This window comes from Anomaloglossus baeobatrachus (genome assembly GCF_048569485.1).
Source record: "Anomaloglossus baeobatrachus isolate aAnoBae1 chromosome 5 unlocalized genomic scaffold, aAnoBae1.hap1 SUPER_5_unloc_22, whole genome shotgun sequence".
Classification (NCBI taxonomy): Eukaryota; Metazoa; Chordata; class Amphibia; order Anura; family Aromobatidae; genus Anomaloglossus; species Anomaloglossus baeobatrachus.
This window is the reverse complement of record NW_027441798.1, coordinates 622,707-648,010: the sequence shown is the minus strand read 5'-3', so window position 1 is coordinate 648,010 and position 25,304 is coordinate 622,707. Positions and strand designations below refer to the sequence as shown.

The window sequence follows — 25,304 nt, the reverse complement described above, 5'->3', positions numbered from 1 at the left end:
TTGATTGCCAAATCAAGAGAAGTTAGCCATTGTTTCATGTCAAAGTGACTGGAGCCCTATTGCCTGTTAAATATGGATTGCCTCAGCCTCTTTGACTATGTCAATTAGAGGAATATTATGCAGTCGAATTGAACTGAACCAATGAGAGAACAGCCATCTCCCACCAATCCTGTAAGATACAATACTCTGAAATGAGAACTGAAGGGTATAAAAAAGGCTTTGCTCCTCTTTCCACATTCATTTTGCAGGACTTCAGCCTAAAATCCTCATTTTTAGCTGGAGGATCACAGATCTGCTTCACTGCTCAATGCTGAGCCCACAAATGTGCCTGAAGAACCCAGGTGAGAACAATTTTGTTGCCGGGCTACATATCTTGCTGTGCTCAGTCATCTTTCTAAGCTTGCCGCTATCTCCTCTCAATGGGTGCTCATCAAAAGCGGGGTGCTGCTGGCTGGGATCGTTGGCCCAGGAAGCCCGGAAAGTCGCAAAGATTCCAATCCCTTGAGAGCCAAAAGATGGGTGAGACTCTGTCGTTTGTACCATATTCTGTTCTTGCTGGAAATGTACGATACGTGTTTGCCTGTTGGTGAACCAGTAACATCCTACGAAGGTGTGGTTCGCTCACCGTTTGTTGTCTGAGTAGTGTTCTACCCACAAAAAAAGAGTGCAAGCATTCATTGGGATGAGCCCTGGCCCGAGCAGTCTTTCTGAAGACAGCCAGGCCAGCGGACGACTGTACCCACTGACCCTTGTGTCTCCACACTATACTCCAGCTTAGTGTTTAGTGAGATGTTCAGAGCTTTTGCTATTTTTTTTTATAACCGAACCCTGCTTTACTCTTTTCCACAACTTTATGCTTGACCTGTCTGGTGTGTTCCTTGGTTTTAAAGATGCTGTTTGATCCCTAATGTTCTGAAACAAAACATGTGAAACCTTCACAAAACAGCTGTAGTTATACTGAGAATAAATTATACAGGTGATTGAATTTACTAATTATGTGACTTCTGGAGGCAATTGGTCACTCAGGGGCATCATACTATAATGGGCTTAATACAAATGCACATCATAATATCCAGATTTATATTTTTAAATATTTACAAAACCATCTATCATTTCCTTTTACACTTCACAAATACTTGTTACTTAATGCTGGTATATCACATAATTGTATGACATAAGGCACTTCCACCATAAAAATCGTAGCTGGGGTGCTCTCATATTTCTTTCTCCTCACCATGTAGAATAATAATAGAAAAGAGGCACTCCCAGATGAAAGTGAAAAACTTGGAAAATGTATTAAACATTCAGTCTTAGTGCATCAGACGTTTCGGCCCAGAACATGGCCTTTGTCAATGACCAACAAATGAGTTATACCTTCAAACCATAAAAATTCCTTGAGTAGGGAACATGTTCAAAGTGCTATTAGGTATGCACTTGTGAGATAAGGCTCTATTGAAAGCAGCATCCACCTCTATGTATTTATAAAGCACTAGATATGTGCTGTAAGATAGGGCTCTATTGAAAGCGGTATCCACCGCTGTGTATTTGTAAAGCGCTAGTGAGTTGGCACCATCTGTATGGAATCTATGAAGCAGCGGTATCCAAAATGAATACCCCAGGCTTGCTAACCTGTCCTCCTATTGCCGTCCTTCTATTCCTTTAATGGTCACTCGTCTCTGCACCCGCTCTAGTTCAGTTATGTCCTTCTCATTCACTGGAGCCAAACACTGTGCAGAATATTGTAAGTGTGGCCGCACTAGTGACTTGTATAGAGGCAAAACTGTTCTTGTCCGGAGCATCTGTGCCTCGTTCACTGCATCCTATTATATTATCTGCCTTGGCAGCAGCTTCCTGGCACTGGTTGGTTTTCTCGTTCACCCGCACACCCACGTCTTTTTCAGTGTCATTATTATGCAGTAATTTTGCGACGATTTAAAAAAATTGCAGTTTAAAAATCAGCCAAAAAAATCTGAAAAGCAAAAAACCTACAAACAATGGCAAACATACAGAAAACAAGCAAACAGATGAATATTATAAAATAGTCACGTGCCATACATGTCAAGTAAAAGACGCTTCTTAATATTATTGGATCAAGAATCTTCATTTTGGTTCCTGCAGCCCCAAAACCATGAAATGTCTTCTCCTTCATGCCATACATGTTAGCGTTATTTCTGCAGCCAGTGATCGGATATAAAGTCTCCAGTAATTATATTACTATACAGGATTCTTTCTGATATCACATCGTCATCTTCTCCCCATTCAGGTCCCTACAATATCGGATTCTCTCAGTGGAGATCTTCTATATAAGAGAATTCTCCTGATTGCCCCGTGAAGGATGGATATGGACAGGGACAAGATGGCGGAGAGGATATTACACCTCACCCTAGAGATCCTCTTCCGGCTTACTGGAGAGGTGAGAGATTCTGATGACGTCACATTACACCATTCTTATCTATGGGAATAACAGATGGACAGAACTGGAGAGGTGAGGACTCTGGAAATGTCTGGAGTGAGATTTATTACTGTGTCTCTCCATAACCAGGATTACACAGTAGTGAAGAAGACCTCTAGTGAGCGCTGTCAGGCCCCTATATCTGAGGGATGGGGAAGACCCCTGAGCCCAATCACGGGGCCTCACCCCCCGATACATGAGGACATCAATGACCAGAAGATCCTAGAACTCACCTACAAGATGATTGAGCTGCTGACTGGAGAGGTGACACTGCTGGGAATGCTGGGACATTATACAGTAACGCTATGAAGGGATCGGGGGTGACGGTATCATTGTATGTGTCAGGTTCCTATAAGGTGTCAGGACGTCACCGTCTATTTCTCCATGGAGGAATGGGAGTATTTAGAAGGACACAAAGATCTGTACAAGGACGTCATGATGGAGGTTCCCCGGCCCCTCACATCACCAGGTAATAATAATAATAATAATTTTATTCATTTATATAGCGCTATTAATTCCATAGCACTTTACATACATTGGCAACACTGTCCCCATTGGGGCTCACAATCTAGAGTCCCTATCTGTATGTCTTTGGAATGTGGGAGGAAACCGGAGTACCCGGAGGAAACCCACGCAAACACGGGGAGAACATACAAACTCCTTGCAGATGGTGTCCTTGGTGGGATTTGAACCCAGGACCCCAGCGCTGCAAGACTGCAGTGCTAGCCACTGAGCCACCGTGCCGCCCCAGGACTAAATACACACGGCCTATAATTATCTGTATGTAAGGAATGAATTCAGTCCCTGTATGTGTCTCCTCCAGATCTATCCAGTAAGAGGACAACACCAGAGAGATGTCCCCGTCCTCTTCTCCCACAGGACTGTAAACAAGAAGATCCCGATGTTCCTCAGGATGTGTTTCCTCCAGCTCTATCCAGTAAGAGATATCTACTCATGTACTTTCTGCACTAATTGTGTGTTTACATTTTTAGGTTTTCTGCTCTGGTTTTTTCAGCTGTATTTTCTTTGCTTCTGCTTCTTCTGCTGTTTGTTTCTAGTGCCTTCTCTATGTCAATATAAGGCTATGTGTCCACGTTGCTTTTTACCTGCTTTTTTGCTGCTTTTTCAACTGCAGCGTTTAATGCCAAAATGGATGTGTTCTGATTTTCAAGCATAGTCTATGGGAATTTGGGTTTCTTGTGCACACTATGTTGTTCAAAAAGGTGCCTTTTTGTGGCAGAAATTTGGGCAAAAACTCTGCTTTTCAAAGAAGCAACATGTCAATTGTTTTTCCATTTGCGTTTTGAACTGCAAAGCAGAGTTTTTGACGAAAGTTCTGCAACAAAAAGGCTGCAGTTAGAACAGCATAGTGCGGGCAAGAAACCCAAATTCCCATAGACTTTGCTTGAAAAGCAGAACACTTGCCATTTTGGCATTAAACGCTGCAGTTGAAAAAGCAGCAAAAAAGCAGGTAAAAAGCAAAGTGGACACATAGCCTTAAGGGAGCTCAAACACCTGCAGAGGGTTCATGAATACCCTGTTTCCCTGAAAATAAGACCTAGTTACAGTAAGGGACAGCGTCGGGAGGAGTCAAACTGCGCTATTTCTTAGGAACCCCAGTCTGTTAGGGACCTCATCAGTTGTATTCTAAGGTTGATTGTTTAAAGGGAACCAAACATCAGCATTTTCCTATATAAGGTTCAGCCAGTGCAGTACTGGCACTATTAGGCACAGTGTGTACATACCATTAGGGGGCTGCTCGGGTGTTTAGGCAGTGAAATTCAACTTTATAAAGTTTGAAAATTCATGCACTTTTTGATTGACATGTGCACCTCGCTGCTAATGTTCAAGCGGGTTATGCACATGTATCCCTGCCCCCGCCGCCTGTTCCTCCCTCTCACTGGCTGTATGTAAATTTCTAATCTTCAGTTACACACCGTCGGAGTTAGCGCCTGCGCATAGCGCTCATCTCCGGCGCCATGTTTCTGAAGCCCACATTATTATGGTGCATGAGAGGGCGGTGCATGAGAGGGCGGCACATGCGCCCTCGCTTCTTCAGATCTGTTGTGGAGAACAGCTGATCTTACCCTGATTAGCTGTAGCAGACGTCTCCTACGATATCGTCTTCTGCAGCTAATCGGTAAGATCAGCTGTTCTCCAGTCCTGTTGTGACCGCGCGCGCTCCCGCGGTCACAACAGATCTGAAGAAGCGAGGGCGCATGCACCGCCCTCTCATGCACCGCCCTCTCATGCACCATAATACTGTGGGCTTCAGAAACATGGCGCCGGAGATGAGCGCTATGCGCAGGCGCTAATTCCGACGCCATGTAACTGAAGATTAGAAATTTACATAGGGCCAGTGAGAGGGAGGAACAGGCGGCGTGGGGGGGCGGGGATACACGTGCATAACCCGCCGGGACATTAGCAGCGAGGTGCACAAGTCAATCAAAAAGTGCATGAATTTTCAAACTTTATAAAGTTGAATTTCACCGCCTAAACACCCGAGCAGCCCCCTAATGGTATGTACACAATGTGTCTGATAGTGCCAGTACTGCACTGGCTGCACCTTATATAGGAAAATGCTGATGTTTGGTTCCCTTTAAGGACCTTTGATGATGTTGCGGGCGGGGAATTGACCTTCAGCAGGGGGGGCTGCTCGAGACGCTCGGATCCGGGTGGTTGCTGTGGCTCGAGTGGCAGCCAGACCCGGGCGCGCGCAGCCGTCTGTCGCCCGCAAGTGAAAAGGGGGTAGTTATTATACAGGGGAGGTTTGTCAGTGACGCCACCCTTGGGTTGCGGTGATGATTGGTGACACCACCGCTGCCTTGTTATGGGATGTTCAGGGCTGATGGAACGGGGCAGCAGGATGGTATCCCCTCCACGAGTAGGGGAGGTGTTGTTTCGGGGCCCAGGTGTTGGTGGGATGGAGTGATGGGGCACAGTCTGCAGGGTTGGACCGAATGATACCGGTGTACTCACTGTTTGAATAAAGACACACAGAGTCCAGATAGTAAACCAACTGCCGGTAACCGGTAGCCTCCGGAGGGGTGTGCTCGGGTCACGTACACTGGTTGACAGAACAGGGGCCCTTCCTCCTGCGCTTTTGGTTTGTGTCTTGTGTGTTGACTAGTCCGCATGAAATTGGTAAGTCCACTCCCTTTGTCTTTACTGTGGGAGCTGTGGCCCACGAGAACTGACCCGTGGGATCTTAACAGGCACTTGCAGATGCCCTATCCCCCTCGTTGGACTTACCCTCTCGCTCTATCTGGGCTGTCGGTGGGAAAAGACTTGAAATCTTGTCCCCTGCTGGTTAATTAGAAAGGTGCTTGAAGCTGTTCTCGCCCTAGGGTCCAGGCACCCCGACTGTGCACAGCCTCCGGACCGGATTCCCGCTATCGGCACCGGCGGGCTACATTCCTGCCCTGGTCCACTTAAGGTCTCCCGCGACTGGATCTCCGTCGCATGTGGCCCTGCTTTGCCGTCTGCCACCTAGTCAGGTTAAGTAGTCCGGGGCTCCAACCCCTGATCACCACTTCACCGTCCTCTCACTTCAACTGTCTAGCACTGTTCTGTGTGTTTCCCTCCCCTGACACCTCAGAACCCCTAGGTGGGTGTCACTATCAGCCTGGCCCCGCCCACTGTTGTGTCCCTATTGTCCTGGGTGGTGACTAGGGTTTGATGGCTGGTGTTGGATACCTGTGTGTGGGGTTTTGTGTTAGAAGGCCAAGGAGGAGGGAGTCCTGCACCTTGAAGATGGATGCAGTCCTCTGTGACAACCTGATTTTGTCAGGGCGTCACAATGACTATAAAAAGTCATGTGATATGATGTAACCGAAGGTCTTTTAATTGCAGAAGTCTAAATGAACTGGACAGGACACAGGCTGGCATGCAGGATTGGCATTAGGCGAAAGGGAGAGCAAACTGGGCAATTTCAGAGGGCTCCCATTCTCCTAGTAACCCCAGTGTATATATGCCAATTATAAGACTGCTTAAGGACCTTTTTGACATCACGTCATGTGACCAAATGTCTCAATTGCAGGAGTTTCAAGCACAAGAGGAGACAGGCTGGTGTGTGTGTGTGTGTGTGTGTGTGTGTGTTCACGCCAGTTTTATCGAGCTTTGTCAAAATGGGCAGAGCTTGGCCAGAACAAGGGTGTGATGCCACCGCTTCTCTAATTCGGAACAATTGCGGTGTTCCCTATGCCAGAAATCTCTCTCCAGTCCCTGATGTCATTTTTCAGTGTACATAGCCGGTCTTGATAGATTGAAGCCCAAATATTTATCTGCACAGACAGCAAGAACCTGCTACCTGCTTTGGTTACAAAGCCTAAGGATAGGCCATCAACGTTACAGTCCTGGACATCCCCGTTAAATTTCCACCATCTGTCTTTAACTATTTTATTTTCAACTTGGGGAAAAATCTCTTTAAAATTGTTTATGTTGTGAATCAATGTCACAGAGATGTTTGCAGGTTATTCCACTGTCAAGGCGGTGTCAGGATCTGTGGAAACTACACTCTGCCTGCTAACGTCTCTTATGTCTGTGAGCAGCGCAGGGAGACACAGGCATCAAACCACAGATTTAGGCAGGCTAGCAAGAGTTAACCTCTGCTGGGTTGCTAGTTGGTGTATTTGATCAAATGCTGCGGGGAGCCAGTATCATCCCCTCCTGTATATGCTGGATGGGCTATTCCATTAATGCCAGCTATAGTTTACCTATACTGGTCTGGTGAGGTGTTGTGATCCAGACTTACGGGTGGTTGTTGTGCATTATTACTGTGAACTGTTGTGATGTTAAAAACCTATATAACAATGAAAAAACAGCATAAAAACAACCTCTACTCAGAATATTATGTTTTTCAAAGTATGCACAGTACCAACATTCCAAACTGTACTATTGAAAAATGAGATTTTTGGCAAAAAAAATTGCAATTTTTCGAGCTACCTCGCCACGTCACGGCAAATCTCCTGAGGCAGTCCTACACTAAAATATCTTTATTTAGAGAGTGTGCCATGCGGCCTCACATATGGAAAAATAGGACTGCACAGCACGTACCTGGTGCTTTTCAGTCCCGTCTCCATGACTAATTCATGGTTGTGGGCGGGATAGGCCCAAACACATGCTGCTTGGAATATATAGCCTGTGGACAAGGCTAGATGGCTATGTGTGAACAGCCACCAATCGCCAAAAATCAAGACAGATGGAAAAATAAAAATGAAGTGCACTGCAAGATGGGGAACCAACCAAAAACCTATATAACAATGAAAAAAACAGCATAAAAACAACCTCTACTCAGAATATTATGTTTTGCAAAGTGTGCACAGTACCAACATTCCAACCTGTACTATTGAAAAATGAGATTTTTGGCAAAAAATTGCAATTTTTCGAGCTGCCACGTCACAGCAAATCCCCTGAGGCAGTCCTACACTAAAATATCTTTATTTAGAGAGTGTGCCATGCGGCCTCACATATGCAAAAATAGGACTGCACAGCACGTACCTGGTGCTTTTCAGTCCCGTCTCCTTGTCCACAGGCTATATATTCCAAGCAGCATGTGCTTGGGCCTATCCCGCCCACAACCATGAATTAGTCATGGAGACGGGACTGAAAAGCACCAGGTATGTGCTGTGCAGTCCTATTTTTGCATATGTGAGGCCGCATGGCACACTCTCTAAATAAAGATATTTTAGTGTAGGACTGCCTCAGGAGATTTGCTGTGACGTGGCGAGGTAGCTCGAAAAATTGCAATTTTTTGCCAAAAATCTCATTTTTCAATAGTACAGGTTGGAATGTTGGTACTGTGCACACTTTGCAAAACATAATATTCTGAGTAGAGGTTGTTGTTGTGGTGTTAACCCTTGTTATATTTTTGTTACTGCCTTCCTGCTCTTGCTTTTCTCATTAGTCTCTCACTGTTTATTTCTGAGTTTGCAAATTGTCTCGTCTGTCTTAATCTGTGTTTCCATCATACTCCTGCCAATCACACGCCAGGGTGTATGCTATCCAAAATTATATGCCTCTGTCGTTGCCAGAATCGGGAGGAATGCTGTGTGACGGTATCCACACGATCGCCTTGGTCAACCAATATATCGCTGAACGATGTTGCGTCGCTTGTGAGATGGGTACGTGTGACAATTACAAAACGACCTATGAGCGATCTCAGCAAATCGTAGCAACGATCTGGGCGTGTCACATCGCTAACGAGATCGCTAACAATATCATTGTGTGTAAAGTGGCCTTTAGATGTCGAAATTGGACAACAGATTCAGAATACATTTTTTCCTAATTTAATTTCTGATGTTATGGTTTAAAAAAAATAAATGTACTTTCAAGATAATATCATTAAAAAAATAATAACATTGCATTTATTTTTAGCAGATGACTGTATTGGGAGTTCAGATGGAAATCTAATATCTTCAGAATTTATAACAGATGATGAAAGTATCACACGTGATACATATGAAGAGCAAGTCCAACAGAATTGTAAGCAAAATACAAGATACAGAAGGGATGTGGAACATGAAACGGCTTCCACAGGAGAGAAGCCATTTTCATGTTCAAAGTGTGGGAAATGTTTTATTAAGAAATCAAACTTTGTTAGACATCAGAAAATTCACACAGGAGAGAAGCCATTTTCATGTTCAGAGTGTGGGAAATGTTTTATTCAGAAAACAGCTCTTGCTAGGCATCAAAGATCTCATACAGGGGAGAAGCCATTTTCATGCTTGGAATGTGGGAAATGTTTTATTCAGAAAACTGCTTTTGTTTCGCATCAAAGATCTCATACAGGAGACAAGCCATTTTCATGCTTGGAATGTGGGAAATGTTTTACTCGGAAATCAGAACTTGTTAGGCATCAAAGATCTCATACAGGGGAGAAGCCAATTTTATGTTCAGAATGTGGGAAATGTTTTACTCGAAAATCAAATCTTGTTAGTCATCAAAGATCTCACACAGGGGAGAAGCCATTTTCATGTTCAGAGTGTGGGAAATGTTTTATTCAGAAATCAGATCTTGTTAGTCATCAAAGATCTCACACAGGGGAGAAGCCATTTTCATGTTCTGAGTGTGGTAAATATTTTATTCAGAAGTCAAACCTTGTTAGACATCAAAAAATTCACACAGGGGAGAAGCCATTTTCATGTTCAGAGTGTGGGAAATGTTTTGTTCAGAAATCAGATCTTGTTAGTCATCAAAGATCTCACACAGGGGAGAAGCCATTTTCATGTTCAGAGTGTGGGAAATGTTTTATTCGGAAATCAGATCTTGTTAGTCATCAAAGATCTCATACAGGGGAGAATCCATTTTCATGCCTGGAATGTGGTAAATGTTTTACTAGGAAATCAACTCTTGTTGACCATGGAAAACTTCACACAGGTGATAAACCATTTTTATTTTCTGAATGTGGAAAATGTTATTCTCAGAAATCAGATTTCGTTAAACATCTAAAAAGGCTACACAGGGAAGGAACCTTTTTCATGTTGTGAACATTTGAAATGTTTAACTGGTAATCAAGTCTTGTCAACCATGAGAAAACCCACACAGTAGAGGAGACATTATTGCATTCAGAATTTGGCAAATGTTTTTATCATAAGGCTATGTGTCCACGGTAGAATGTTGCTGCGGATTTTTCTGCATGAAAATCCGCGACTTTCCCGGCAAATCCGCACCTTTTCAAAGGTGCGGATTTGCCGCGGATTTACCGCGGAATTGCCGCGGATTTTTGTGCGGATTTTTTTTTTTTTCCCAATTCTATAGCCAAAATCTGGATGAAAATCCGCAACAATAATTGACATGTTGCAGATTTTTCCGGATCAAAATCCGCGGCAAATCCGCCGCGGAAAAATCCGCAGCATGGGCACAGCATTTCCAAAATGCCATAGAAATGGCTGGGAAGTGCCGGTGCTGCAGATTTTCGGAAAATCTGCGGCTTTTCCGCGAGAAATCCACGGCAAAATCCGCGCATTTTCCGCAGCGTGGACACATGGCCTTAATCAGGTCTTGTTGTCAGATGAGTCACATGGGAGAAGGCATCATGGTGTACCGTGAGTCAAAGGGTTTTATCCAAAAATCAATTGCTCAAGTAATCATTGGTCAGGGAAAGCACCATTATCTTTCTTTTTAAGCTTACTGTATTATTATGACTATAAGACGCACCTAGGTTTTAGAGGAGGAAAATAGGAAAAAATTGAAGCAAAAAATGTAGTCATGATGCACTGTTATGGGGGATGGGGGAATCTGCTGCTGACATGGTTATAGGAGTAATATCTCCCCAATTCTGTACTAATGTCCCCCATTTTGGGCCCCTTTTAGTTAAGTGTTTCTTTCATCCTGGTGTATATGTCTTTCCTTCTGGTATATACTATATGTTCCCCATCTTTGTCCCATCCTGGTATACATGATCTTCATCCTGGTATATATGGCTTTCACCTTGGTATGTATGGCCCTCATCCTGATATATATAGCCAAATCCTTGTATATATGGCATTCATCGTGGGCCCATCCTGGTATATATGATCTTACCCTGGACCCATTCTGGAATTTATGTCTTTCATCTTGGTTGATTTGATTCCCATCCTGATATATATATATATATATATATATATATATCAGGATGGGAATCAAATGAGATATATATATATGTCCTTCACCCACTTGTGGACACAGAAGAGGGTCCCCTATGCAAGAACAGTAATTGGGCCCTTTTGAAGTCCAGTAGCTCATCATAATTCACAATTATACCTAATTTAGAGGTGGAATTGGGCCCCCTTACCTCTTGGTCTGCAAGTTGCACCAATGGTATGTCTGCCCCTGCCGTCATTCTAGTATATAGGTTTCTCATCACGCTGCAGACATAAAAAACCAACTGATTATACTCACCATCCCTCTGCCCCCCGAGTGTGCGATGTTGTCTTTGATGCTGGCAAGTGACTTCAGTGTATAAGCGGCACATCGCATGACGTCACTGCCATGCACCTACAGGTACACGCGGACGTCGGCTGCCGAAATATTCACTGCTCCCCACACCTTGGGGAGATAAGGTATGCACACCAGTGACTATGGAAGGGGAATACATGAAATAGCAGAAACTGCTGTGTGAATACTGACTTGAAAAATCCAATAGCTATATGCAAGAGTGAATATGTGAAAAATGGAATCTGCATTACTGCCATGAACATATGAATCAAGAGAAATTTAGCTACTGAATTGATCAATGCAATAGAGCCAAAAAAACATCACTATGGGGAGATGTTGGGGCTCTATTGTATTGATCAATTCAGTAGCTAAATTTCTCTTGATTCATATGTTCATGGCAGTAATGCAGATTCCATTTTTCACATTTTCACTCTTGCTTATAGCTATTGGATTTTTCAAGTCAGTATTCACACAGCAGTTTCTGCTATTTCATGTATTCCCCTTACATAGTCACTGGTGTGCATACCTTATCTCCCCATAGTGATGTTTTTTTAGGTTTTTGCACCCAGTTCGGACTTAGAATGGTGTTCCAAACGTTATTCCTATTTGCTCCCCGCACCTAGGATTATGGGCGTGTGGAGCAGTGAATATTCATTCTCTAATAAAAAACACGTGATCACCGAGCTGCAGCAGTTAGCTGGTGACCGGGTGATCATGTGTGCCTGCTATTAATGAATGAATATTCACTGCTCCCCACGCTCATAATCCCGCTCATCTCTCGATGCTGGCTTCAGTGCGTTGAGGTAGACTGGATTACGAGTGAGGGGAGCAGTGAATATTCTCTCTTGTTATTAGCGGGCACACTGTTAGCCCTGGTTTCTGCCTCCTGTGACCCACTCCTCCACCGCCACCCCTCCAGTCACAGGTCACAGTCACATCAGGACTATGACGCACCCCCCTTTGCCTAACAAACCCCCCCCCCTTTTCTACACTTTTTTGGGGGGCTAGGGTGTGTCTTAAAGTCCGAAAAATATGGTAATTGGTTAACAAATAGTAAGAGTAAAAAATTACAATACAATCAAAATCGTATAACATAAAAGGGCACAATCATTGTGAATCTGTCTGACTGTTTCAGGCTCCACCCTCTTTCATTAAACTTCTCTTACATTTCAGACTAAAAATGTCAAAACTCACTAAATGTTTGAACAGTTAAGGTGTGTGATGCACAAAATGTGTGACTTTTACACAATAGTTCTTGCGCAGTAAGATAGATGGATTTCCCCTTAAATAGTGCTTATCACAAATCTGTGGCTGCCTTTATTATTTACTAAAACAGTGGAGACCCGCGGATTAGTGAATTTTCTAAATATAATACAATACCAAAACTTTTTCAAGTGTCCATAACTAACCCCCCAAAAGAAACTTCCAGGTTGTGAGATCCCACAACCCTCAGCAATAACTGATCGTGTAAGAGTGAGCTGTACGACCCCAGCTCTGCGGCATCCTTCTTAAGCAGTTCAGTAAAATCTTAACGGGAAGGTGTTGTCCAAAAAAACCCCAACATTTTAATAACTGAAAAATGTAAAGTATTAATGTTTTGTTTAAATATTATTATTTGTTTTTAATTGAGCAAAATACAAAAAAAAGTTTGATATTTTTCACTCTTAAACACTAGAGGGAGCAGCGGCTGAAATCCTACAGAAACTGTAGAAATAGCCTGGATTACAGCTGCAGTAAAGTGGGCGGAGTCTGCTTTCCTGTGTGTGATGTCACCTCCCCCTCCCAATCTGAGGGTTTCCAAAGGATAACACAGAATGAAGTTTAGATCACAGTGCGGAGCCATTTTGTTGGTGACCAGAAATGTCTAAAGTGTCACCAAGGACAGCAGGAGTATCACACAGGATAGGATTAGATACAGCTCAGCAGACGGTTCCACACAGGGCAGGATTAGATACATGCCTCACCAAACACGTATCACAGAGGATAGGATTAGATACACAGCTCAGCAGACAGTATCACACAGGATAAGATTAGATACACGGCTCGGCAGACAGTATCACACAGGATAGGATTAGATACACAGCTCAGCAGACGGTACCACACAGGACAGGATTAGATACACGGCTCACCAAACACGTATCACACAGGATAGGATTAGATACACAGCTCAGCAGACAGTATCACACAGGATAGGATTAGATACACAGCTCAGCAGACGGTTCCACACAGGACAGGATTAGATACACGGCTCAGCAGACAGTATCACACAGGATAGGATTAGATAGACTGCTCACCAAACACGTATCACACAGGATAGGATACATGGCTCAGCAGACAGTATTACACAGGAGAGGATTAGATACCCAGCTCAGCAGACAGTATCACACAGGATAGGATTAGATACACAGCTCAGCAGACGCTACCACACAGGACAGGATTAGATGTATGGCTCAGCAGACAATATCACACAGGATAGGATTAGATACACAGCTCAGCAGACAGTATCACACAGGAGAGGATTAGATACACAGCTCAGCAGATGGTACCACACAGGATAGGATTAGATACATGGCTCAGCAGACAGTATCACATAGGAGAGGATTAGATATAGCTCAGCAGGCAGTATTACACAGGAGAGGATTAGATACACGGCAGATGGGGGAAGCGAGGGTTGTCATTGGAGACGGTAGCAGCAGCGGCGGGGGAGGGGCGCAGGTACTCACTCACTGCTTTGCATGCAGCAGCGGCTGCAGCAAGGAGAGTGGAGGTGCTGTCATTGGAGTATTGGAGACTGTAGCAGCGGCGGTGGTGGGGGAGGGGCGCTGGTACTCACATGCTCTGCATGCACTTGCACACAAACACACACAGCTCTGCTACATGCAGGCCGGCAGCAGCGGAGGGGGAGGATAGCGGGGCTGGGTAGAGTGGGGGGGGGTGTCATTGGAGACAGTAGCGGCGGTGGGTGGGGAGGCAGCCTGGCACCCCGTGCTCACACATCCCGGTGGTTGACAGGGGTAAAGTGGAGCAAACAGCATACGCTGTGTGCTCCACAATGATGGCGCCGATCTCCTCCCTCTGCTTTGATCTGGACAGCCCAGTGGACGCATCCAGGTCACAGCAGACGCCTTCTCTAATGTTACTAAATGGGGTTGGAGCCCAACTATCAGAGTCTATGCACAGGGGGCTGCCATAAAGGAGGTGAGTATCTGTCCTTACAAACACCAAATCCAAGATGGCAGCCCCCAGTAAAATTAGAATTAAATAAAAACTAAATAAGTAGTGATTTTAATTTTGTATTAAAAATACTTGATTTCATAATCACTATTATTAATACAAAAATAAAAAACTGCGACACCCTTCCTTTAAAAAAGTATGTGGATTAGTTGAGAGATCAGTGTCTCGTGCTTAGAGCATCTGCAGAGATTTGTGGGATCCCGCTCTGCACACTGAGATCCCTCAAAATGGAAATTCAGGTTCCACTTTGCAAGTAATTGGGCATTTTGAGAGCCTTTAGGAACATTTGTGAAAGGTTTTGATACTGGATTATATTTAGATAATTCACTAATCTCAGGTTGCCTACTGCTTTATTTACTAAAAAGCGCAGCCCCAGATTGGAGATAGGAACTCTGAAGTATATCACATTGTATATAATTGCATTTCAAAACATGTTGTATTAATATATGCTTGTAAATATATATTCTTCATGCCTGTCTTTCTCTCTTGTCTAGATGTAATGATTTTGCCTCAGAACCTCTGGAGTTGGCGCAGAGCTGTAGACATTTTGCACAAAAATAGTGAGGGGAGAATTGAAGCACACTGCAGCCTAGATATGTGGAAGTTGTTAAGATGCTCTGGTCCCAATTCATCAAAGCCAAAAAATTGTCACAAAAGCTCTGGAAAGACTCAAAAATTTGGATCAATTCAGAGTGGTGCCAAATTTTGGTGGCTTTTGGCATTTTCACTCCAAAATTGGCAGAGATAGGGTGGGACAGGGGTATGACAGCATACCTCCTTTCATTTATGATGAGCTGTGGCATTGCCTAAGCCAGAAATCACACTCTAGTCCCTTATTGGAGTAATGTTTCTAGCATGGCACAAGGAGGCACATGCCACTCGTCAAACGCTGTAGATTCATGGAGAGGCATAGAACACTTCATGAATCAGTAGATAAAGTTTAATTCAGTACCCTGATTTGACCTGAAGCCCATTGGAAGTCACTGATTTGGCAGTTCAGGTCGTCACCACATGCAACCATAAAAAAAGCATTTCTGGGGGAGGGAGGGCATTTTCTTTTTCTTGTACACAAGACATCCTATGATTATGTTTTTACTTCCAGTGAAAGCCATTCAAACACTGCAAGCGGCTCGCACTATGCTGAGCACTGAGTGTACCCGAGCACAGTTATGCTAGATCAAGTGGTTAGGATACATAAAGAATCCGAACTCGAACACTGATATTTTTTTTTTATAAAGTTTTGTATTCGGTACAAACACCGAGCTTTACTGTTCGGGTTTACTCATCTCTGCCTATGAACCTTTATTACAGTTTGGACTCTTGGTGTAGAAGAGACCGGAACTAAAAGGGGCCTATCTCTTGGTGAAGAGCAAGAAAGATTTATGATACCTATGCTGGGATTGAGTGACATTCTGTCACTAAAGCCTGCTTTACACGTTACAATTTCGCATACAATATCGTATGCGATGTGACCCGCCCCCAGCGTTTGTGCGGCACGGTCAATTTGTTGACCGTGTCGCACAAACGATTAATTCTCATCACACGTACTTACCCTTCCATACGACCTCGATGTGGGCGGCGAACATCCACTTCCTGGAGTGGACGGGACGTTCGGCGTCACAGCGACGTCACACGGCAGCCGGCCAATAGAAGCTGAGGGGCGGAGATGAGCGGGGCGTACACATCCCGCCCACCTCCTTCCTTCCGCATTGCCGGCGGGAGCCGCGGGACGCAGGTAAGCTGTGTTCATCGTTCCCGGGGTGTCACACACAGCAATGTGTGCTGCTTCGGGAACATTGAACAACCGCACGTTCAATTTTTAGTAATTGAACGACGTGTATGCGATGAACGTTTTTTCGCTCAATCGCAATCGCACGTAGGTTTTACACACTACAATATTACTTACAATGCCGGATGTGCGTCACTTACGACGTGACCCCGCCGACACATCGTAAGATTTATTGTAAGTGTAAAGCCCGCTTAAGTGTTTATTACTTACAGTTAGGTCCAGAACAGTGTGGCCAGTGAAAACAACATTTTGGCATTTTACCTGTTTACCAAAACATTTTCAATATACAGTTATGTAATCAATATGCGTCTTTTAAGTGCATATTCTCAGCTTTAATTTGATGGTATTCACATCATAATTGGAGTCATGGCTTAAGAATTACAGCCCATAAACACGTAGCTGTCTCTTTATAAAGAGACCAAAAGTAACTGGACAATTATCTCAAAAGCTCTTTAATAGGCTGCGTGGGATATTTCCTCATTAATCCATTAAGCAGATAAAAGGTCTGGAGCTGATGCCAGGTGTGACATTTGCATTTGGAAGCTGTTGTAGTCACCCCACACCATGCGGTCAAAGTAGTCCTCAATGGAGGAAAACAGACCATCATTGGGATGAAAAAATGAGAGCTAGCGGTAATGTTAGGGATGGCCAAATCAACAATTTGGTAAATTCTGGAAAAAAAAAATACGAGCACACTTGAGAGCAAGGAAATTCAAAGAGCTCTGGATTTCCAAGGAAGACAATAGTGATGGATGATCACAGAATCCTTTCCATAGTGATAGAAAATTCCTACACAACATCCACCCAAGTGAAAAAATATTTTCAAGAAAGTGGATGTTTCAGTTTTCTAAGAGTACCATAAAGAGAAGACTTCCTGAGTGCAGATACAAAAGATTCACTACAAGGAGCAAACCATTAATCAGCTTTAAAAATGGAAAGGCCAGGGCGTGGCCTAGCGATGGTGCCGGAGGGCTGTGATTTCTAAGGCTCCCGAGACCCCCGGCTTTCCTCGGCCTTGGAGACAGCTTCAGCACAAAACTGAAGCACCTACTACATCCCCCCACCTCTCTGCACATGGAGGAGCTTTTATTACTGTTATCAGGGGCCGGCCGGTACTCAGAACAGCTAAGTTACAGTATATGAAGAGAAGCAGTGAATTTACAAGATGGCTGACGCTGAGTGAAAGCGACTGAGCAGCAGAAGCAAGCGCTGGGTGAGGTGGGTGAAAGCCATCCCTGCTGGGGTCCTCTGTTTCTTAACTTCGGGGAAAGCTTGAGGGATTCATTTTATGTCCAGATTAACTAGTTAATATCAACACTGGCGCTATTGATAAGAAGGAGCTGCAGGTAAACAGGGTGCCCTGTGTGAAAACCTCCCTGCAGGGGAGTGATAATCACTAAGGCTACTTTCACACATCAGTTTTTTGGCATCAGGCACAATCCGGCGCGGAATATGCAAAAACAGATGCGCAGGGTCCTTTTTTTTTTGCCGGATCCATAAAGAAACTGATCCGGAGCATCCGTTTTTGCATCCGTTTCGTCCGTTTTTTTGCCAGATTCGGTTTTTTTACAATAATTTGGATCATGTTCAGTTTAAAAAAATGGATCCGGTGGCCGCATTCGCTTTTTGCCGCATTACGTCAGATCTGGCGTCCATAGGCTTCCATTGTAAATCACGCCGTATCGCGCCGGATCCGGCACGATGCGGTTTTTTGTCAGAGACAAAAAATGTTACAAGAGATGTTCCATCCAGTCGCCGCATTAGCCAATTATGCCAGATCCGGCAAAAGCCGGATGCAACGCAATGCCATCCAGCTCAATCCGGCACTAATACAAAAAAATGGGGATAAAACAGATCCGGCACCGGATCCGTTTGATCCATTTTTTTCTGGATTGTGCCTGGTGGGAAAAAAACTGATGTGTGAAAGTAGCTTAAAGTAAACAGTTGATCACCGCGCTGCCAGTGCACATCTGGTGAAAACCTGCAAATAAAAAGACACTAAAATCCAGCTGAATGTTAAACAGACACACTAGTGCCTGTCTGTAATAAAACAATAAACTGTCCCAATACACCTTAAAAGGGTGGTTCACCCATATTTTTTATTGTTTTGATCGATATTATATTGAGAAACAACGTTTCTCTCAAATACCTTATGTTGGCAATGGTGCCTGTGACGTCACATCAAGTTCCGCACACGTCACATCCCTGTGGCCGACCCCAGTCTTCCTGACTCACTGAGCTGTGGGCGGTGTTTCACCGCTTGTCACAGCACAGTGCGTCTCCTGCTTGCAGCGCTCTGTGAGGGAGGAGGGAGCTGATGGGCTGTGACGAGTGATGAAATACCGCCCACAGCCCATCACTCACGGACACTGCGGCCGGCCGCTGTGTCAGGAACTTGATGTGACATCACTGGATTCCCAAGGTCATGGAGCCCGGGGGTCATGGAGCGGGAAGCAGCGGTCCGCAATATCGCCTCTCACAGGCACTATTGCCAACTTAAGGTATTTGAGAGAAATATTGTTTCTCAATACAATATCGATCTAGACCAGGGGTCTCAAACTCGGCTGGGTGTATGGGCCGCAAAGAGGAAAAAAAATAATTTGGGGGGCCGCATTCTTTGTAGGACAAAGTGACATTTTTATTGGTACCATATATAATATATATATTTTATTTTATTTTTTTTACACACCTTGGGATCACTGATTTTGAACATTTTCACTTGTTCATTATAGCAAACGTGCACATTCTTTGTTTAAATATAAAATTTTTTTTGTTTACATTTTATCCCTTTCTTGTAACTAATAGTCTTACAATTAGCACTATATAGAAATTTTGACCAACATCTTTTAGTAATGTTCCCCATAGTGTTGTAACATGCCCATCCTTGTCCCCTTGTAGTATTGTGCCCCATCCCACAGTAATGTGCTCATCCTTGTCCCCTTGTAGTATTGTACCCCATCCTAGTCCCCATCCCACAGTAATGTGCTCATCCTTGTCCCCATCCTAAAGTAATGTTTCCCATCCTTGTCCCCATTTTGTAGTAATGTGTTCATCCTTGTCCCCATGTTATAGTAATGTGTTCATCCTTGTCCCCATCCTATAGTAATGTCCCCAATCTATAGTAATGTGTCCATCCTTATCCCCATCTTATAGTAATGTTCCCCATCCTTGTCCCCTTGTAGCAATGTCCCCATCCTATAGTACTGTCCCCATCCTATAGCAATGTCCCCATCCTTTAGTAATGTGCCAACCTTGTCCCCACCCTATAGTAATGTCCCCAGCATTATCCCTATTCTATTGTAATGTTTCCCATCCTTGTCCCCTTGTAGTAATGTCCCTATCCTACAGTAATGTGCCCACCTTGTCCCCATCCTCTAGTAATGTCACCATCCTATAGTACTGTGCCCACCTTGTCCCCATCCTATAGTAATGTCCCCAGCCTTGTCCCCATTCTATAGTCATGTGCCCATCCTATTCCCTATCCTATAGTATTGTGCCCATCCTTGTAATGTCCCAATCCTATAGTAATGTCCCCAGCCTTATCCCCATCTCATAGTAATGTGCGCACTTTGTCCCCATCCTGTAGTAATGGGTCAGCAGATTCCCACACCTTCCACAGACGCCGGAGTGAAGCTGAGGGGAGTGGTCTGCAGCCCCAGATCCACAGTGATTGGAGAGATCGGTCACAAGGCCGGTCTCTCCAATCAGAGCTGGGGGCGGGTGAAACACAGGTCACCCAGCTCCAGCCAATGATCAGGGCTACAGCTGCCCTGATCTTGTCTGGATTTCAATGTTTCAGCGATTTTCAATGGCTGAAACATTAGTGGCTGTGATTGGCTGAGCGGCGTTCGTCAGCCAATCACAGCCTCCGTAGGTCTGGGGAGGAGACACCACCCCTCCTCAGGTCCCCTCCTCCCCGAATCTAAGGTATTTGCAGCGATCACAGCCACCGGGGCTGCGATTTCGCCATGACTTACTGAGTACGTCATGGGTCCTTAAGTACCAGGGAGCCATAAAGTACCCAGTACGTCATAGGTCGCTAAGGGGTTAACGTCCAACACACACACACACACCATTCTTCTCACCTGTCCCACGCTCCCTCGGCTGCCTCATCTCTGCTTCGTGTGGCCCCCAGGCCCATGCCCCTGTTCACTATCGCGGCCGGAGCAGTGTCAGTGATTTATGTGAGATGATTGTATTGCCGGCGCGAGAGCGCAGCGCCGGCAATACAATCATCTGAAAAAGTGCAGACAGTGGCTGCGGCCTGCCGCGATAGTGAACAGGGGCACGGGCCTGGGGGCCGCACGAACTACCCTGAGGGGCCGCGTGTTTGAGACCCCTGATCTAGACAATAAAAAATATGGGTGAACCACCCCTTTAATGTTCAAATCACAAACATTTATCTAGATTTCAGCACGTGCTCAGCACAAGGATAAAAAGAACTTAACCCAAACAACTACCTTTTATAAGTCTCTGCCCGGTGGATAAGCTCTGTGTGGTAGCTGCAGTATCTCGGGCCTCACATGCTGACAGGGTTCTGACACCCCTGTGTGCCCCTGGCTGCCAAGGGACCAAGTTACTGATAAGGCATTACTGGGACTTTTAGAGCTCCCTCCCTGCCGGAGACTCTGCGTCCTGACCGGTGGCTCTGCCATAGAAATCTCTTGTTTTTCCTGGACTTGTGGAGCCCTCCTCGCTCTAGTGTGCCCTGTTACACTCGCACAGAAGCAATATGGCTCCTAAAAAAACTCCAGCCCCCCAATTACTGGAATGAGCATACCCAAATCTAAAGCCAAGGACGGGAACATACAGAAATTATTGGCTGAACCCCCGGACGCGTCTCCGGCAGTCACACCGGTCTCCTGCGGGGTCCCTGAGGGTCCATATCCTGAGTGGTCCCTGGACCCGCGCTCCACTGAACTCCTGGCTTCCAATGCTCACTTCTCTGAAGCATCTGATTCTGTACTGGAAGAGATTAAAGACCTGCGTTCCAGAATGTCCGAAATCCCTACTAAAGCGGGCATGAAGGGCTACATATCCCGCCTTGAAAGTCTCTGCAGAGCTGAAATACAGGGACTCAGCACGTCTATCTCACAGATTTCTGACAGAGTTACGGCTACAGAGATGGCCATTGCTGGAACAATTGCTGCTCAGTCTGAATATGCTAAGACTTCATGCAGACCAAATCTCTTCTCTCTTCAACCTAATGGAAGACTCCGAAAATAGGGACCGCCGCAACAACATACGCATCAGAGGTCTCCCAGAAGCGACAGGATTGTCGGATCTTGCTTCTACATTACAAGGTCTACTGAATAATCTGTTGGACAGACAACCAGACACAGTCATTATCTTTGACAGGGCCCATCGAGCCTTGAGGCGTAGATCTCTTCACCCCAACAACCCAAGAGACGTTTTTATGTCACCTTCACTACTATCATGAGAAGGAGGAGATCATGAAACAGGCCCGGCTCAAAGGCCCTCTTGACTTTGATGGGGCTCTGGTCTATATCAGGGCTACACTGGTCAAGCGTAGAGCACTCCGACCCATCACAGAAGCTCTCAGGGAGAGGGGAATCCCCTATTAATGGGGGTTCCCTTTCCAGTTGCAGGTCTGGCATCATAGAGGTCTTTTTACTCTCCGTGGCCCATCTGACCTGAGCACCTTCCTGGAAGGACTGGAATTACCCGCGATCTCAATTCCGGATTGGCCCTCTAATCCATACTTACCCTTTCGCCATGGTGAAGAGAGACGTCGACCTTCATCCTCTCAAATACCCCGGAGCCGTGGTGTTGCGGGACCTCGCATGGCCGAGCAGTGACTTTGTCCTGATGGTTCTCTTGGTCTGCTCCTCCTTGAGATATGCTGATGTTGTAGCTAGGACCTTTGGGCTGACGCTTGCCCATCCGTTCATAATTGAACTTTTGACTTTTTCTTGCTTGTACTCCCTCTTTTCTCTCTTACCTCGCCTTCTTCCTTGTTCTGCTTCCCTCTTTCATCCCTCCCCCAACCCTCGCCTGTCCTACCCCTCTACCGTTTGGGACTCCCTACATTTTAGAAATCCAAGTTTGTCTTCACCGGTACACACTATGGTCTCCTTGAAGTTTGCTTCGCCGAATGTACAAGAGTTCAATACCCCGCAAAAGCGCAACCAGATCCTGCACGGTATGCACAAATTGGGAGTTCAGGTACTCCTGTTACAGGAGACTCAGTTTAAGTGTGGTCATGTGCCGGATATCCCCAACAAATACTACCCACTTTGGCATCATGCTCCCAACCCCTTGGCGAGATCAAAAGGGGTCAGTATTGCGCTACATAAAAAATTTCCATACACGGTGACAGAGGTTAGCACTGATCCACACGGCAGATTGCTATTTGTCAACTTAGTACTCTATAACCAAAAATACACAATCGCTAACTTTTGTCTCCCTAATAAAGGTCAGACTGTTGCCGGGGCTAGGTTCCTGAGGAGACTGGAGATTTTAATTTACCTCTGAACCCGAAGCTTGACATGTTGGCGGGTAAGTCGGTGATTTCACACAGTCAGCTATCATCTCTTAGGTCCGCTATGCATTCGAGTAGGGTTGTCGACATCTGGTGTTTACTCTATCCGTCGGTCAAGGACTTTTCTCATTTTTCGGCAGTACACAATTCGTATAGCCATATTGATTTCTTCCTGATTAGCCATAACCTGCTCTCCTGGTCCCCCGCTGCTTACATCGGCCCAGTGACTTGGTCTGACCATGCCCCTGTCTGTGACTCTGAATCCCCCCAACTTTTCTTCTAAGTCCTGGAACTGGAGACTCAACCCTAATCTCCTCCTAGATCCAGATGTTAGGGAAGGGATACCTATGACTATTTTAGACATCCTTCAGTACCATGCAGATGACAATACCCCTCTTCTGACTAAATGGGAAGCTCTGAAGTGCGTAATAAGAGGGGTACTTATACGAGAAGGAGCTGGACTCAAGAGAGACAAAGCTAAACAGATTGAGGATCTTCTTTCCAAAATCCATTCCTTGGAACAAACGCATGAAGTGACTCTTGACCAGGATACCTTACTCAAACTGACTAAGACGAGGGAAGTCCTTAAAGCAGTACTTGACTTGGCCCACACTAAATTTAGAGAACGCTCCCAACAGTTTTTTTATGAGTTTGCAGATAAGTGTGGGGGTCCCTTGGCGAGACATACCCACCCAAAAATGGTGACAACGTATGTCCCCTCGATTAGGACGGCTGACAAACAAACGGTGCATCACCCCACTGACATCGCTTTGGCCTTTGAGAAGTATTATGACACTTTATATAACATCAACGACAACTCTCTAGACCCCATTAACTCTCGGCTTCTGAAGAAAATAGTCAACTACCTGCTAGACACGCCACTTCCTTCCCTATTAGCGGGAACGGCTGATGAGTTGGATTCCCCATTCTCACTAGAGGAGGTCACCCAAGTGGTGTCCTCTTCTTCCCCCAACAAAAGCCCAGGCCCATATGGCTTTACTACCAAATTTTACCAAACTTTTCTTATGGAGCTGGCACCTTTTCTTACTAAGGTCTTCAACTCCATCTACAAAGACCATCATTTCCAGAACAAATCACTGTCTGCTACTATCACAGTAATCCCTAAGCCGGGCAAGGACCCCTTGCTCTGCTCAAGCTATCGCCCTGTATCTATAATTAATGTGGACGTGAAGCTGTTTGCTAAATGTCTGGCTAACAGACTGGGTCCTTCTCTGCCACTATTGATACGCAATGACCAGGTAGGCTTCGTACGTACCTGGCAGAGAAGCCAGAGAAATACTATTAAATCGATCCTTGTTATCTCCCAATTGTTGAAGCTAAAAACACCAGCCTGTGTGTTGTCAATAGATGCAGAGAAGGCCTTTGATAGGGTCAGTTAGCCCTTCCTTGGGCGTGTGCTTGAGAGGGCAAGTTTCGGTCTGAGCTTTAGAGAAAAGGTTCTATCATTGTATACTTTCCCTACCAAGATTCGCTGTAATGGAATTTTTTCCAACTCATTCAATATCAGAAATGGGACTCAACAAGCATGTCCTCTTTCCACCCTTCTGTATGCATTGGTGATGGAACATCTAGTCATAGCCATCAGGAAGAACCCTGATATTCATGGTATCTGCGTAGGGAAAAAAAACTCATAAATTGGCCATATATGCTGACGACCTCCTCCTCTACATCGTGAACCCTGAAACATCTCTCCCATCAATCCTGAAGGAGTTTAAGCGCTATGCTGTTGTTAGTAATTTCAAGGTTAATACCTCTAAGTCACCATTCCCACTAAACGTAAATCCTCTCTGCAAGAAGCCTTTCCCTTTAAATGGTGTGCCACTGCTCTGAAATATCTAGGGACTTGTCTGACGCCGGACCCTTCACATCTATTTAATTTGAACTATAAACCACTACTGCCGTGCATTGACGCCGATCTTCAGGCTTACAATTTGCGGGCTCTGTCCTGGTTTGGACGTATCAACGTTTGGATGTCCTCCCCAAACTCCTTTTTCTTTTTCAAGCAGTTCCTATAGCCGTTCCCAGATTCTTCTTTGCCCATCTTCGACGCATCACGGCAGCTTTTGTATGGAAAAAAGTAAACCCCGACTGGCCTTTAAATACATGACGAGACGAAAGACAAAAGGGGGCATGGGACTCCCGGATTTTCGCTTATATCATACATCAGCTATCCTCACCAGAGTAGTAGATTGGTTTCACAGGGCCGAGACAAAGCAGTGGGTGGACATTGAAGCTAACCTTTTAGATTGGACCTTGACCTGCCTGCCCTGGATCGCAAAACATAGAAGAGCTAAGAGCATTTTGAACTCCCCTATGACAAGGGACCTACTCCTCATTTGGGACAGAACTAACGCTCATTTTAATCTGTCTGAAGCACGGGGCCCCCTGAC

General features: G+C 45.1%; 1 protein-coding gene and 1 pseudogene across 1 annotated transcript in view; one reads left to right on the top strand and one right to left on the bottom strand.

Annotated features, from left to right (window-relative positions):
• The window catches only part of LOC142259030 (uncharacterized), a 276,422-nt pseudogene that overhangs the window by 173,017 nt on the left and 78,101 nt on the right, over positions 1-25,304 (bottom strand).
• The window catches only part of LOC142259021 (uncharacterized), a 204,635-nt gene that overhangs the window by 132,492 nt on the left and 46,839 nt on the right, over positions 1-25,304 (top strand). Inside the window, 1 exon segment of the mRNA XM_075331558.1 lies at positions 9,037-9,724. Coding sequence (XP_075187673.1) covers positions 9,037-9,724 — 688 coding nt within the window.